The following is a 16351-nucleotide window of genomic DNA, read 5'->3' as shown; positions in this document are numbered from 1 at the left end:
GCTGGGCGGCCCGGAGGGGAGCGGAGCGCAGGGGTAGGCGGGCCGCGGGCCCGGGGTGCGGGACAGCCGCGGGCACGGGGAGGGACAGAAGGCGAGTGGCGGGCGAGTCGAGTGCGGCCCCCGGAATTTCTCCACGCCGCGGGTCCCGTTCAGCGAGGCCCAGGTGGGCCCGCACCAGCCCTTGCTACACACAGAAATGATTTCCGTCTCACGAGTGCGTTTGTTTCTGTCCTTATCCCCTCAGGAAAAGGCGCGATGCGATCTGTAAGCTGCCAGAGTGGCAGCCTGATGCCGTCGAGGACACTGCGCTCCTCGGCGAGGCACTGAGCGACAGCGTGTTTGGCAGCCGTAACTCGAGTTGGTGTCATCCCAGCCCCTGTGTCTGTTGGTGCCCAAAGTGCTTTTCCCTGCAACAAGGTCCTTTGTGCCCGCAGCACTTGGCAGCCTTCTTCTGGGTGCTGAGCAGCGCAGGTGACCTGTGCAGAAATGCTGCGCTACTGGGGCGAGATCCCGGTTTCCTCCAGCCAGGCCAACCGCAGCTCCTTTGACCTGCTGCAGCGGGAGTTCCGCACCGTGGAAGTGCAGGATCCCCCGCTGCACCAGCCGTCCGCCAACAAACCCCGTCCCACCACCATGCTGGACATCCCCTCCGAGCCCTGCAGCCTCACCATTCACACCATCCAGCTCATCCAGCACAACCGGCGCCTGCGCAGCCTCATCGCCGCCGCCCAGGCTCAGAACCAGCAGCAAGCAGAGGGCATCAAAACCGAAGAGAATGAACCTCTGCCAGCTTGTCCGGCCTCCCCACCTCTCCCCGATGACCTGCTTCCTCTGGATAGCAAAACCCCCAAAATGCCATTTCAGCTGAGGCACAGTGACCCAGAGAGTGATTTCTACAGGTGTGTTGGTATTTCTTTAGCTTAGTTCTTGGCTGAAGGAAAGCTGAGTGTTCTAAAATGTTTATGTAGTTACGTTGATTCCCTTAGGCCAAAGGGTCAAGCAGTTGTGTGTAAAGTATAAAACAGGCTTTAGAAAGGAAATACTTGGATTTTTCCAAGTATTTTTCCAAGTGTGAATAACATGCATGTTGCTTGCTTTTCCTTCCTGTCTGTGAAACGTGGATGTGTGGTGCTGATTTCTGTCTTGTTAGTGCCATGCTAAATGCACGTGCATGGTTTTGTCAGTGGTGTTTCCACAGTTTTAGTTACAGGATTTGAAGTCTCTTCTGTTCAGATCACTTGCAACTAAAGTTGTGTTACTGTAATTGCAAATCCAGAAAACACACGACTGGGTTTAGGCTGTTCAGCTGTAGGTTCTGCAAAGATGATTTGATAATGTATTTGTGAGGTTTCTGTGGCCTCTCTGGGACAGGGTGACAGCCACATTCCACCCAGTTTGGTGGGCTTCCAGTCAGAGCTGGAAATGAGCACAAGTGAAGGGAATTCTTGTCTCTGCTACTGGCTCCACCAGCTGGAGAAAGGGTAAAGGAAATTTGTGCTGCCTCCACCTCTGCTGCCAGCCTTTGATTAAATAGTATTGCCACCTCTGTCTGTCAGTCCCTCTGGCAGGCACTGATTTCACAAGGAGGTGTTGCATTTCTTGCAATATCTTACAGTACTTTGTAGGTTATGTGCATTTAAATGAAGGGATTAATCCTTGCTACAATGTCCACTAAAATGAACATTTTGAGGGAGAAGATAACACATTTTAGTTTTTAAAATGGGTAAATGTGCATCAACAAAATGTAATTTATCAGTTAAATCCCTCTGAGATCTTTAATGGCCTGAGGTTGTATAAAATGTATTTTACTAAAAGATGTTGCATTTGGTAGCAGAGTCTCTGAACAATGGAGTGATTCTTTAGTGCTGTTTCTGGAGGAATACTGCCATCCTTCTCAGAAGATACAAAGCAATTAGCAGAGAGCAGAGACTGAAGGGAAATACAGTTTTGTGAGAGTACTCAGGGCCTGTGACTCCTGCACCGTGGCCCTGTGGTTTGTAGAACTGAGAAGTGTTCTGTTCTGTCCTCCTCAGTGCCTTCAGCTTGAAGTTCAGCTTTCTATGGCTCTGCCCACGTTTTGAGGGCTGCTTTGTCTTTCTGTTGCTCCTCCCGAGTTTTTGGGGTCCGGGTAAAGAAATGTTATTTAGTGGTCAGCCACGTGGGGGAGTGTAAGGACTGCGTTGTGGAAACTGGAGAGACAGTTTTGAAATGAAATGTTTTGTGGCTGACAGAGTGGATTTATAATGAGTTGCAGTGTATTCTAGAATTTAATTGTGTGCTTGCTAACCCAAACACATATATGCTTTTCCAGGGGGAAGGCTTTGAGTTGTTGTTGCATGTTTGTTCCTAACTGTTCTGAGACACATGAATAAGAATAGCAACTGTTTTATAGATGCTGTTCTAGTAGCAAAAATGAAGTTCTGTGATTTGCTGATGTTTCTGAGTGTGTAAAATCAAATTAAAGCAAGAACATTCTTCCCCCTAATAAAACATGGTAGAGCTTAATTCTGTGCTGCCTTCTGAAGTACAGTTGTCAGAATTACAGTATTTGGATAAATCCATATTTTAACTCTGCTTTTTTGGGTCAGTAGCCTGGCTCTGAGAAGTAGTGTAGGTACATTTAGGTTGGAGAAGAAAGGAAGAAAAGAGTAGCCAGCCTGAATCAGATCATAGGTTTAGTTAATGTAGGCCTGTCCTCTTCTGCTTGCCTGTTACTCATTTTCATTCTTTGACACACTGTCCCCTTGTCTTTTATTTTGTTATCTCCTGAATTGGTTTTGGTTTTCCTCTGCCCCATATCTAACCCTTACCTCCTTGTATGATGAGGAAGAGCTTAATTTATGGCTATTTTTGAGTTGGTTTGCTGTTACCAATCCCCCAAAGTCTGTACTAACAATGGTTTTATAATTACTACACTGTTCCTTTCCTACAGTTTTCCAGACTGTTTATAAATATGTTAAAAAACATGATAAAAAATATGTTGATTCTGGCACAGATTCCCCAGGGAGGACCTGGACTCCAGAGTGGAGATCTCTCATCTGCTCCCTTGCTGATAGATTTGGAGGACTCTGGGTGGTTTGTGAAGCAGGTTTTACTGTTAAAAATAAGCTCTCTGGGTTCTTGCTGAGCATAACATATTTACTTGTGTGTCCTCTAGTTCTTTGAATTTCCCTGATGCACCAAAATATATCCATGCTTCCCAGCCTGCAGTTTTCCACATCTCTTCTGAAAGTATTAAAGGAAAATGTCACATTTTCTGTCTTCTGGTCCTCATGGGCCAAGGCAGTTTAAAGCAAGAGGAGATTCACCACAGCTATTCAGCTATTTCATCCCTGAATCCTTTAATATTCTTGCATGAAGTACCATCTGGTCCTGGTGATGTTACAGTTCTTGGAATGCACAATAAGGGATTAATATTTGGTTTTGCTGCTGTAGAAATAGAAAAGAAGCTTAGAGTGTAATTGATGAAGAATGAGTAAGTAACTGTAGACTTGAAACTACCATTTTGAGAGGATACTCTTACCATATAGCAGCTGCTAGCTTTTCCATCTTCTCTGCTCAACTTCCTCAGACTAGCACGCATCCATCTTCAAAAGAAGCTTGGCCTACTCATGTACCTCTTCTTGTGTGTGCATGGTTGGGTTCTTAACAGATTTCTCATTTGGTCATTTGCATTCCTGGCCACGTTGGCTTGCCTTGAAAGGTAATCTGTAAACAAAATTGGGAGCTTGCAATGGGAAGGCAGCTCTTGGCAGAAGGACTTGTAGTGAGGAAATGTCTGTACAGAAGGAGAGGAGTACATGTCAGTGGGACAGCAGGTTTAATGTAGGGAAGGATTTGGAGCAGTGGTAATTAAAGTGGGCAGGAGACACTTCCCCTGATGATCTAAGTGCTTTGGCTTAGTCCATTTCTAAGCTGACTGGTCTGGGTTATGCCACTGAGACCCAATTTATTTTTACCATTATCTGTTGAGCATCTTTTATTCATACCTTTGCAGTCTTTTGTAGACATAGCAGAGGTATTTAAAAAGAGACTTACCTGGGATGAGGTGTAAAAAGGCTGTTTCCTGAAAGAAAACAACTTTGTGGTTTGAGTCAGTGTGCTGTGTTCTTTGGTGCTCTCTCTGACTAGTGTGTCTTGTTTCTACAATGTTCGCCTTTATTTTACTGCTTTGGGAAATTGGCTCTAAAGCAGTCTTGTTGCAGCTCATTTGGTAGAAATTCAACTTCACAGCATAATGTTTCATCAAATTGTCCTGTTCATAGGAAAAGCAGTCCCTCCCTCCATCTGCTGCTGGCTTATGCTCACCTAGGAAGGGAGCAGGGCACTTCAACCCAGTCCTGCAGTTGATTGAGCCTCAGCTGCTGATCCTTGTGCTGCCTTAGCCTGTCCCCTGAAGACATGAGAAAGGAGCCATGAGCTCCCCTTCCCTCCAAGAAAAACTGCCCTACAGGAGAGGAGCTTGGGGGAATGGATGGTGCTGCTTTTGTGGGGTGGCTCGATGTCATTTCACTGACTGACCCACAAAGTGGGCCTTTTGTGAGTTCTGAAAACTGAGTAAATCCGAAAAGAAGCCTGGTTGGTATAAATGGACACTATTTTTATGTTGTAAAGTTCTGCGTGTTTTTGGTAGTGATGTGAGGAAGCTGGCCTTTGAGTCTAATGAATTTGTAGCTTGACAGGTAGATTTCTGTCTGGAACATCATCTGGTGTTGGTGACCCATGTATAACATATATAGCACTGTTAGAAATACAAAATTGAAGAGTGGCAAGTTGGCCAGTATTTGTGATAAATTTCATACTATGTATTCTGTAGAGGAGATTGCCTCCATGTCACAGGCCTAATTCCCTGTCCTGCTAATCTCTGGTGACAAAACTTCAGGGATTAAAGCACTCGTGTTTACTTGTAGATATATGACTGAGCCTTTCAGGAAAAGAACTAAGAGAGTGGCACTCTGCATAATGATAATATCTGCACTTTTGGTGCTGAGTATCTGGATGAAATCTAGCACAAATGCTCCTTAGCTATGATCATCATGGAAAAGAAGAAGTTTGCTTGTCCTTTTTGGGAAGGCTTGACACTAGATAACTGCTTTCAACATAAATGTGGCTACAGGACTGTTTTTGTTATTGTGCATTCTTATCAGAGGGTACCTGGAAGTTAATGAGATGAAGAAAAATTATTTTTGTTGTTGGTTTCTATTAACATCTCCAACAATATTTCAATTTTTGCTCTCTGTTCTGGCTTTTAGTCATATTTCTCTGTTGTTTATTATGAGAAACAGGAAAACAAGAGAAGAAAACATAAGAAAAACAAAACCAAATTGATTTGCCTTACCAAGAGCAAGAAATGGAGATTTAGATTTGAGTACGGTACTTGAAATGTCTTTCTGTCTTTAATTGATTAGATTTCAAGTTGATTATGTGCCTTCCAGCATAGTGACCTAGCTGCATTTTAATGCTCACAGTTAGTTTCTGTTCCTCTAGGAGTTTAAAACTGACACAATATTCTCTGCTAGTTCTGAGCAGTGATATGCATTACTGGATGGTTTTTAATCTACTTTGCAAGTGGCTAAGTATCCTGCTTGGGATTGCCAAAATCTGTGTAATTTAAGTTTATCCACAGTGTTTTTAGTGAATGTCTAATACAGATTAATAGTAGCCTGGCATTCAGGTTTGGTAGCATAAGATGGTCTCCACTGCTGGCTACTGGACAGCTAGATATGTCCTTTATATTAAAAAAGAGATTCTTTTTTATAGACATGATTTTTAAGATTGTTTTCTGGTTGATTTTCTTTGATGGTTGTTTATTTCTGTTTTAAATTCTTGGTCCTGGTGTTGTGTGAGACATATGGCTGTTTGTGAGCTTAAGAATTCTGCTGCTGAGGTGGAGGGAGGAGTGAGGGAGATGCAAAAATAGTATGGGTGACATTTTTTTAATAAAGAAACTGATGATCTTTTAATTAATCTTGTCAGGGTGCCTGCTGTCTGCTTTGCAGAGTAGTTACATAATTGAGTAGAAATTGGGATGCTAATCATTTTCCATCAATTAATAGCTGGGATGAATCCATGACCTGAGATTCACTTACTGTTCTTAATATCTACTTAGAAATGTGATCATATGCCACTCTTAATATAGTGTGATTCCCCCTTTATTTGAATAATCAGAAAGTGTTGTGCTGGCATTCTTAAAAATGAATAATTTTCATCCTGACAGTTCTAAGCTTCACCTTCCTTTTCACTCCTCCTCACTTTTTTACTGCTGTGTTTCAGTGGTTTTACTGCTGTGTTTTCTGTGTCAGCTCTGAGGATTGGGGAAGGTGAGGCTCTGTGGCCCAGCTTCTCAGTGAGACTGAAGGGTTCCTCATGAACTGTTGGAGAGCAGTGAGAACTTTATCAAGCCATCAGTACTGTCTGTGTGCTGTTAAATCAGGTCCTTCTACTGGAAAGAGTGTGTGGTGATGGAGGTGATCTGGGGTAGCAGCGAGGAGAGTCTCCAGTGTGATGTGGAAGATGTTGGGAGAAAATCATCAGAAACAAATGGAGAGTGAAATTGTTAGCTCAGTTCTGCCCCTGGTGCTGAATGGAGTGTAAAAAAGTGTATGAGTATCATACTTAGTAGTAATGGAATTTGATTTTTTGACATCAGCATTTGAAGTCCATGTTACTGATACGGGCAAATAGATGACATGCCCTTAACTGTAAGTTGAGAAATCTGGTAGATATGTGTTTCTCCATCAGAGGCTTCATCAGCATGAGTTAACAAATGGATATTCCCAGAGGAATATCCCCCAGATATTCCTGTGGGGAATATCTATTTGTTAACTCAAGTTGATGAAAAATTTGATTGGGTGATTATAAATGAATGATGTTTGAAGTGCTCATGTCAGTTTTTTCCCATCTCCTCCATCCTGTGTAGTCACTCCTTCCTGTTTACCAACAGAGGAGGGAGATCTTAAACCCAAGACCAGGGAATGGTGCTTTATGGCCAAACTTCTCCAGGCCTCCTCCCAGGGCCTGGTGTTCACATCTTAGGTTGCATATGGGGATACTTCTTTCAGTGTCATGCTTAGTGACTGCTGGAAACGAGAGCAGAGAAACAGCCTTTTTGACTACAGTGTACCTCTATGAAATGTATGTGTGTCCCATTTCTTGCTTTTTTATGTGTGTCTTTTGCTTTAGAAATTCCAATCTTGTCTATCCCAGAAGCCTTTGTATCTGACTATTAGGCCTGTGACATCAGAGATAATAAGGAAGAGCAATGTAATTAACTGAGAGGGGAAATTATTTGCATTCATGTTATTTAAAATGCCTTTTTTTGTTTGTGTCAAGGACTCATTTAATTCACCCATTTATTTCTCCAGGAGAAGAGCTCTTGGGTGGGAAGGGAGATGCTTAAGGCTTCAGAAGATTTGCATCCCACATTCATGAATCACCCAAAGAATTTTGCGGCATTAGAAGGGAAAATGCAACTTGGAAGTGCTGATTTGGAGGGAGGGGAAGAAGGAAAAGCAGATAAACACTTGTTACGTGGTGTTCATATAAACCAGAAGCTGTGGAGAACCCCAACCCCCCTTTGTACATCACCTTATTATTGACAGTACCTCTTGAACTGATCCAGCCCTTCAGATTTTTGCAAGTGTGCTGTTTTTGTCTTTCCTGTTTTCCAGAGGCAAAGGGGAGCCAGTGACAGAGCTGAGTTGGTCCTCCTGCCGGCAGCTTCTGTACCAGGCGATGGCCACGATCCTGGCGCACACGGGCTTTGAGTGCGCCAACGAGAGCGTGCTGGAGACGCTGACGGACATCGCGCACGAGTACTGCCTCAAGTTCACCAAGCTGCTGCGCTTCGCCGTGGACCGCGAGGCGCGCCTCGGCCACACGCCCTTCCCCGACGTCATGGAGCAGGTCTTCCACGAGGTGGGCATTGGCAGCGTGCTCTCCCTGCAGAAGTTCTGGCAGCACCGCATCAAGGATTATCACAGCTACATGCTTCAGGTGAGGGGAGCATGAGGGACTGGCGGCACAAGAAATGCACCCCCGGTGCAGTTGCTTATTCCTGAGTCCTACTGAGGGGAAATCTGACTGGAAAACTTGCTGGGTGTGGAGAGGAGTCATCAAGGGAAAAAGAACAGGAACTTTATGACTGGAAGACGGAGCCCCTTATTTGTCTTCCCTAGTGAGACTGCTAAGGATGCTCTACTGATGGCTAAACTCTTGCCTGAATTTAAGAGGAGTCCTCCAGCTCTTGAATTACCCAGTCAAAATTATCAAGTAGAGTTAAAATCAGAACTGACTGAGGAACTGAATTTTCTCCCTTAGCAGGATATTTGGCTGGTTAACATTTTGGAAAACATGAAAGCAGAGATCAGTTTCTAGGCTGTAAAGTGGTTTGTGTGTGCTTAAGCAGGGAGTGTCTAGCTTTAGGACTATAGGGTAGTATTTCGTGATGTGAGTTGTCTCACAAGTGCTACCTTCTTATATAAAAATAACATTCCAAAGAGTTGTCTTTGTTAGAAACATTCCTGCTCAAAATTCCAGTTCTGTTCATTTTTGTTCAAATGGTTTTGTTGTCCTTTTGGAATCCGGGTTTTCTGCATTGTTCTGCTGCTGCAGTTCACACTCACCCTGCAGCTTTGTCTTAACAGTCATTGTTCTTTATGCAGGACTGAGGTCCACAGTAGCCCCTTTATTTGGAAGTATATCTAGAAGGGGGAAATAGGCTTTGCTGTTCTTTTTCTTCCTTGCTTCTGCTGTTAAAAAGTCTTGCAATTTTCCTGAGCACAGGTCACTGACTGTTAGGTTTTAGTTGTATAAACAAGTATTTGTTAGAAGCAGATGAAATCTGAAATGTTTAAATGTAATTGTTTATTGTTGTTAAGTTTCTGGAAGTGCAGGGTAGTTCTAAATCTGATTCCTGTATTTGTTTCACTTCTCTGACTGGAGAAAACTTCTATGCTTTTTGCTGTGAATCTGGCAGAATATACTCAGGCTTTGCCCAGTGGGGACTGCAGGGTTGTTGAAGATCTAAAGCACTTGGTTTTTCATGCTGGGGTGAATTTGTTACTGGAGGATGGGAACAATCTTATAGGTAAAACCAAAGAGTAAGTTTGAGATATTTTGCTTTTGTTCCATGCTCTGTTTAAATTTCTGAGCCTCATCATCTCTGTTTACAAAATAACAGCACTCATATTTATCAGTCAGATGTTAGTGGATTAAACCTCTTATTAAAGTCCCTTGTTACAGAACAGAAGGTGCACTTAAAGGGAAAAAACATCTCTTGTGTAGCTGGTAAGTTGTTTACTTGTTCATTCAGGTCAAATGTTAATAATGTTCAGGGAACAGAGTGCACTGCAATGTAATTGCTATCAGAGCCTCTGAAGTCACTCTCACCTTTCTGGCCTCTTTTTCACCTGCTGATCTTTGACAGGTTAGCAAGCAGCTCTCTGAAGAATATGAGAAGATTGTCAACCCTGAAAAGGCAGCAGAAGACACAAAACCTGTGAAAATTAAGGAGGAACCTGTTAGTGATATTACTTTCCCCATAAGTGAAGAGCTGGAAGGAGATCTGGCTTCTGGTGACCAGTCTTTGCCTGTTGGAGTTCTTGGAGGTCAAAGTGAGCGCTTCTCTGCCAACTTGGAAGTGGAAGCTTCCCCACAAACTTCAGGTAGGGTTTCTTGCTTCTCCTGGAAACAGTCTTTCAGCAGTTCCTTGTGATCTTGTTTCCCCTGGTTAGGTTTGGATTTGTGTCCATGGATTCATATTCCAGCAAACTTGAAAGCCATGTTCCTTGCATAGTTTAGGCACTGAATGAATCCTGGAAATATGAATGGTACTTGCTGATGTCCTCCATATTCAGAAATTACCCTGGTAACGACAGTCACTGTTTTATGAAAGCTTATCAGTGACTTATGTGAAACGGGCTCCTAGGAATCCCTCCTACTACCTGTACCCTAAAGCCTGCTGTACTTGGCTGAGGCCATGGAAAGTGAAATGATGAGTGAATTAGTGGGGTTGTGGAGACCAGTCTTTTCCTCTAAGTGCCATCCCTAGGTGACATCGAAGCACACTGGTGGCAAGCATGGAAGAATCTGCTATGGCCATGCCTGCTCTGTATCAACATACAAGTTTCATTATCTTCACTCTTTGGTGAAGCTGAACATCCTGGAATGAAGAGGAGGCAGTTTAGATTTTGCATGGAACCATCTGAACTCTGGAAGTCCCTGCAATAACTATTTCACTTAAAAATCTGGATAAAAAACAATGAAGCTGATCCTCCTATTAACCCTAAGCTAGATAGCATATATAGTGAGGTTAGAGTATACTGTTGTTGTTGAGGTGGTTATGATACAAAGTAGAGACTATAAGCAGTTTCAGTTGGTAACTTTTTATTTTTGAGCATGGCTAACTTTTATACACTTTCTAATTGTTTATGTTTCTTTTATTGTAGCTATTGGCTACAATAAGGCAACATAATGCTATTGGTAAAAAGTTATAGTGACTTCAGCTAACTTTCTCAAAATACTTTGTCTAGCTGCAAAGTGTTCTTAGCTATTTTCTTTCAGTCTCTTTGGTTACAGCCTTAGAGAGAGCTCTTTATCAGCTTTTTCTTACTTCTTTAGCTAGCAAGCCTGCTGCTAGCTTCTTCTACAATATACCTCTAAGTCCACTAGTGGTTTTGCATTGTTATGAGTTTTAAAAAACATAAATCCATCTAATGTTTTTCTGAAAGCTCATACTGTTTTCCATGTCACCTCTGAAATGTAAACTGTTTGCAATATTGTGGGAGAAGAAGCAGCAGATTCCTCTGGCCCATCCAGGGTTGCTAGTGATTCATCTGGAAGGCTTTGTATTAGCATCCACCACTTGAGACCAAGAGGTTAGCATGCTAGCTGTATATTAAATGCCTCTTGCTTCTCTGATACAGAATTGATGTTTTCTAATTAAGAGTACAAGTGCTCTGTTCCTTCCTGAAATTCCCTCTTCACTTCACAAGAGCCTTTGGAGATCTCATCTGTGAGAAGTTCCAGTCTAGACCTGGGCAGGTTGGAGAGTTGTAATATCCTAAGGAGCAAGAAAAAGCTGCTGCAATTAGACCATTGCCATCTCAAAATGCAGGTGTGAAGCCTGCAGGGAGGGCAGAGAGGCTTCAGTGTCTGAGGGCAAAACTCTCATTACAGCTTTCCATGTTCTTCCTATGTTTTTGTGGATGTCTGACATTGCCGTTGTGAGCTGCTGCTTACTCTCATTGCAGTTGGGAAAATGGAGGCAAAATTGTTCCTTGTTCCTCCGCCTCTCAGGATAACGTGAAGATTAGCTTATTTCTGAAGTACTTTGAAGTTAAAGTGCTTTGAAGATGAAACATCCTTTGTTGATGCTTAAGTACTTTTAGTCATTAGTGACACTCTTAGTGACAGGTGACAGAGCTGAAAGGAATGAGGCTGAGCGATGAAGAGCAACTGATGAAGGAAAGACACAGTTTAGTTTAGTGAGCACCTTTGATTATTATGTAGTCTGGAGCTGTAACTCTGGAACAGCATTTTAATGGTGTGTCCATTATTGTTGAGAGACATGCATTTACTTATAATTGACATAGCAAGGCTTCCATTAAGGCAACTGAGCCAATGTAGGCTGTGTTATCAAAATGTCTCATGAACCTGGTTTTGGTGAAGCTGATCTGGAAAAGATTCCTGACTTCTTCATAAAGGAGAATTCTTGGCACAGACACATGTTGGAGCATTTGTTCTCTTTGTAATTTCTACTATTAACAGCCTATTGTTACTAGTATACTGGTAATAGGGAATGGTCATAGATTTGGCTCAGTACAAGAGCTTTGGTTGTGCTTTCAAACTGTAGCCATGCTCTTTGAGACATGAAGTTTAGAAAACTTATTAAAATAGTTTATTTCCTATTTTATTTGTTGTTCTTCTAGTGGGTCTTTTTTGTTGTTTTTTTTTTTTTTTGATTGGTTGGGGTTTTTGTTTTGGTGTTTTGTTAATTTTCTACATGAGCTTACCCCCACACAAGAGAGAGAAGATTTCGCAGTTTATTCAGTTCTGGTCTGTTTATGCCCATCTCAGCAAAGAGACCAATTAGTGTATTTTTAATAGAATTTTTGTCTCACTTTAAACTTAAACAGATATAATGCAATCTGTAATTACTTCTCTTGGGAAGAAAACATTTGCTGTTATCAAGGAGTATGGTTTGGTAAACTCTTAGAGAAAATCCTCAATCAGTGCTCAGATTGCACACTAATCCAGAAATGTTTTATAAAAAAGTAAGGCTGGGAGGAGCTATTTCCCAGCAGGGCATCTGTGAGGCTGAGCCAAAAGGATTTCTGTCAGTTCTGCTCAAGGATGGGATGAGACCTGTGGGTGCTGAGTAGAAGGAGGCAGGCAGGCAGGCAGCTGACTGCTGCTTTGATGTCCCTGCATTGCAGTGCTGAAAGTGGAATTTGGGACTGTTCATCTATCTAGTCCTCTGCCTGCTCACTTCGCCTCCCCTGCAGAAGCCCAGGTTGTCTGACAGTTGCAAGGACCTCGTAATGACTTCTGGACTCCCTCAGAGTCCTGTTTATGCAGGGTCTAGTCCATGTGCTGTTGGTGTACTCATTGCTGCTGGGACACTCCTTCTGGAGAGTGATGTGGAGTTGTTTCTCATGGAGAGAATTACATGCAGGCTAACAGTGAAAGGATACCATCATATTTTTGCAGTGGTAATTGCTGGACTATTAAAAAAGTCAACAGATATTTTTATTATGGATCCCAGTGCTTGGGTGTGTTCTGTTTGTTTTCCCCCAGCATAGTCAACCTGTGGCTTTGCTCTTCCTCCATCTCTACCTTTGCTGGTGTCCCTTGTATCTTCGTGCTGTTTGTGATGTCTTTTTACTCAGTTACTACTGTTTGCTTTTTCCTTTTCTAGGGGCTGAGGTGAATGCTTCCCCACTGTGGAACCTGGCACAGGTGAAAATGGAGCCACAGGAGAATGAGGAGGCTAATGTACATGGCCACGGGGTTCTCGGCAGTGATGTCTTTGAGGAACCAATGTCAGGCATGAGTGAAGCTGGGATGCCACAAAGCCCCAATGGCTCTGAGAGCAGCTATGGTTCTCATTCTGCTGACAGCCTGATGGGATCCTCACCTGTCTTCAACCAGCGCTGCAAGAAAAAGATGAAGAAGATGTGAAAAGGAACAATCTTTTTATTTAGTGCTGATGGTGTGCAACAGACACTTGGAAGGAACTAGTAGAGTACTGTGATGATTCCAACACAGGGCTGGCCCTGGTGTGTGAGGGACCTGCATGAAATGGCTATGAGAGGTTTGATGTGTAGCCCCCTCTTTGCTGGCTTCTGTGCTCCATGCTGATTGATGAGACTGAAGAGCACCCTTTGCATTTGATGGTGGTATGGCTTGCTTTGGCAGATTCATGAGGAACATGCCTGTGAAAAGCAGTTGTGAGGGGATTTTCTAAGTTACAGAACCACTGAATGCTTTTGTTTAAAGGGGCCTTGGGGCATTTCTAATCCAGCCTCTTGTTCAGGTCTCAGCCAGTTAGAGCAGGTTGCTAAGGACTTTGTCCATTTGAGTAGCTACAAGGATGGTGATGCCAATTCTCTCTGGGCAACATTTTCCCATCACAGTAAGAAAAACAATATATTTGCATCTAGTTGGAATTTCCCATGTTCCAGGTTGTGTTCACTGCCTCTTGTTCTGTTATTGTTCATCTCTGAGAAGAGTCTGACTGCCTTCTGTAACCCAGTTATTAAGGGATTATATACAATGAGATCTCTTTTTCGCCTTTTCTCTTCTTAAATTTGGAGAAACCATGTTCCCTGAGCTCTCCTTGCTTGTCCTGTGCTCTAGCCCCCAAACCAGCTCTGTGACCTTCCACTGAAATTGCTGCAGTGCCCTTGTAAGGGGGAGCACAAAAAGGAATGACATCCTGCAAACTCTGTCTCACAATCGCTGAGTAAAGAGGAACAACAATTTCCCTCAGAGTGCTGGCTGCCTGCTTGCTGGCTGTTGTGGGCAGCAGGAGAGTCCTCAGTCAGGGTGTTTTAGTTGGAGAGCTGTCACTGATGATGATGATGGTGACGTAGCAAAGATGCTGTAGCGTGGTCTCACAGTGCCATTAGCCAGCTCCCTCAGTGCCTTCACATTCAGCCTGTTGGTTCCAATGGGCCCAAGTTCTCACTAACTCAGTCTTCCCCTGCTGTAGGCAATGCTTTATTCCTGTTAGAGCTGCTTGAAGGCTCGAGGACCTGGCAGGCCTTAAAGCAGAACTTGCAGTGAAAACAGGTGAAAAAGATGTTGTGTACATGAGCCTGAAAGTACAAAAACATCCTTTGTTACCATGTTGTTTGCATTGTTAAACAGTAAACCATATTTTATATAACCTTTCTTTTGCTTCCAGTGTACTTAAAGAAGCCCTTCTTTTTACTTCTTACCAGTTTGAACTCCAGCTGAGCTTTGGCTTTCCTAATTTTCTCTGCATACTTGGGCTGTGTTTCTGTATCTCTGCTGGCCAGCCCATCATCACTTCCACTTCTGTGTACCTTTCTGTTTGTGTTTGAGGTTGGTCTGGAGTTCCTCAGTCATCTGTGCTGGCCTTCTGTCATGCTTGCTGTTAATTTCTGTTTGTCAGAAAGGACTGATTTTTTACTTTGAGAAGGCTGTCTTTGAAGATAAAGGAGCACACTTGGGTTCCTTTAGGTGGCCAGGACAGAATTTCCCTTGTGAAGTTCTGCTGAGACATTCCTTAAATAAAACAAAATATGTTGACCTAAAGGTACAGGACTCTGTCTTGTACACATTTCTCAGGATTTTAAATGCCACAGTTCTATGTCTTCTGCAGCCAATACATTCACATTCTCCACCAGTTCTTCCAGCAGAGCTTACTCTCTAGTTGATTACTTGATCATCTGTTCAGGGAAGTTGATGTGATTTTCTGGAGAGAATGAAACAGCTTTTACTAATGGTGTGAGCCTGTACTGGCAATGCAAACTTTTCCTTTGCTGTCATTGGATTGAGTGCAGCAACTTCAGGCTGGCTGAGCTTTCATATTCAAGGTTGTTATCTTGACAGCTTAGTCTGAAACAGAATCTGTTTTGCTGCTTGCTTTTATGGCTCAGCTGACTGATGGAATTTTTTTTGTTCTTCACAATCCTCAGTTGATCAACTCGGTCTTTAACTTGATTCAGTGTGCCTCTCTCTCAAAAGAGCTAGAATGAACATGAATCAAGAATGAACAGCCACTTAAACTGGCTTTATACCTGCAACCCCTTGGGATGGTTGAGGGAAATTTACCAAACCTACCATTTATCTTTACAATTGCAGGTTTATCTTTTGAAAGAATGAGCTTCAGGCATAGTATTTTTGTTTCTGTATAACATGCCTTGCCTTAATTCTTTTTTCCTAACTGTATTTCTCTTCCACTTTATAGAAGTGGAATCCAAACAGAAAATGTCTCAATGTCTAATAAGAATGCGTGACCATAGGCTTTTATGGACAATGGAGTTAAAATTGTCCATCAGAGTTTTAAAGGTCTCTCCTGGGGGGTAAATTCTCACTATTTTAAGCCTAGTGAGTAGTAGAAGAGCATACCAGGAAATCTTTATTTTGATTCCCCCTGAGTCACCATTAGCCAAGCTGCAATGTCCCTGTTTTCTCAGCTGTAAAAAAGAATAGTAATATTTGCCTTTTAGAAGTGTGTTTGAGATTTAGTTACTCTTCAAGAAAAAGGCACAGTAATCATTCAGAGAGTTTTGTGAGAGCTGCAAGCTTTTATTCCACTTCAGTTGGACTGTTGCTGGCTGGAGAATGCTTAGATGGTCACTGAAATGTCCTGTATGACCCAGATTTTAAGCAAAACTGCTGATCACAAAGACCAGCACAACTCTGCTGTTCAGCTGTCCAGGTACAAGGAAGGCATTGGGGTGGTACCTTCTCACTCAGCTTTACATGTCTACATCTAAACTTGTTCCTTTGGACCACACTTGCACATGAATAGAAATAATAATTTCTTAGGTCACTGTCCTTTTGGCCTTGAGGTAGAAGTATAAAGCTGGTTGAATGAATGGCATTTTCAGAAAGATCTATTTTTACTTTGTGTGCCCATGAAGTGAGTTCAACTTGACTACCTCAGCTGAAGACATCCACACTGTCAGTGTATGAGTTAAGTGATGTGGCTTAAGCCTTTCCTGGATGGGAATCAGAGACTTCCTCCTGCTGGGCCAGTGCTTTTTCTTTTCTGCACATTTACTAGAGCTTGCAGTTCAAATGGTAGTACAGGGCTAAGAGCAGGCTGCCCATCTCAGCTAAACCAGCAGATCCAGCATTCCCCACAACACGCAGA

At 42.8% G+C, this 16351-nt stretch overlaps 1 protein-coding gene across 1 annotated transcript; it reads left to right on the top strand.

Moving 5' to 3' along the window:
- Positions 1-243: 243 nt before the first annotated feature.
- SUPT7L (SPT7 like, STAGA complex subunit gamma) lies at positions 244-14396 on the top strand. Its single transcript, XM_064708924.1, has 4 exons — positions 244-899; positions 7671-7995; positions 9428-9665; positions 12920-14396. The coding sequence occupies exons 1-4, from the start codon at positions 487-489 to the stop codon at positions 13180-13182; spliced, it is 1239 nt and encodes a 412-aa protein (XP_064564994.1). The 5' UTR covers positions 244-486; the 3' UTR covers positions 13183-14396.
- Positions 14397-16351: the final 1955 nt, after the last annotated feature.

This window comes from Zonotrichia leucophrys, chromosome 3 (assembly GCF_028769735.1).
Source record: "Zonotrichia leucophrys gambelii isolate GWCS_2022_RI chromosome 3, RI_Zleu_2.0, whole genome shotgun sequence".
In the NCBI taxonomy this organism is placed as follows: domain Eukaryota; kingdom Metazoa; phylum Chordata; class Aves; order Passeriformes; family Passerellidae; genus Zonotrichia; species Zonotrichia leucophrys.
This window is presented reverse-complemented; position numbering and strand designations above follow the sequence as displayed.

Excerpts from the sequence above, each read along its gene's own strand:
- SUPT7L (XM_064708924.1), top strand. The coding sequence starts at position 487 with ATGCTGCGCTACTGGGGCGAGATCCCGGTTTCCTCCAGCCAGGCCAAC. Across the intron at positions 7,996-9,427 it reads ATCACAGCTACATGCTTCAG|GTTAGCAAGCAGCTCTCTGA; the intron begins GTGAGGGGAGCA and ends GATCTTTGACAG. Across the intron at positions 9,666-12,919 it reads AGCTTCCCCACAAACTTCAG|GGGCTGAGGTGAATGCTTCC; the intron begins GTAGGGTTTCTT and ends TTCCTTTTCTAG.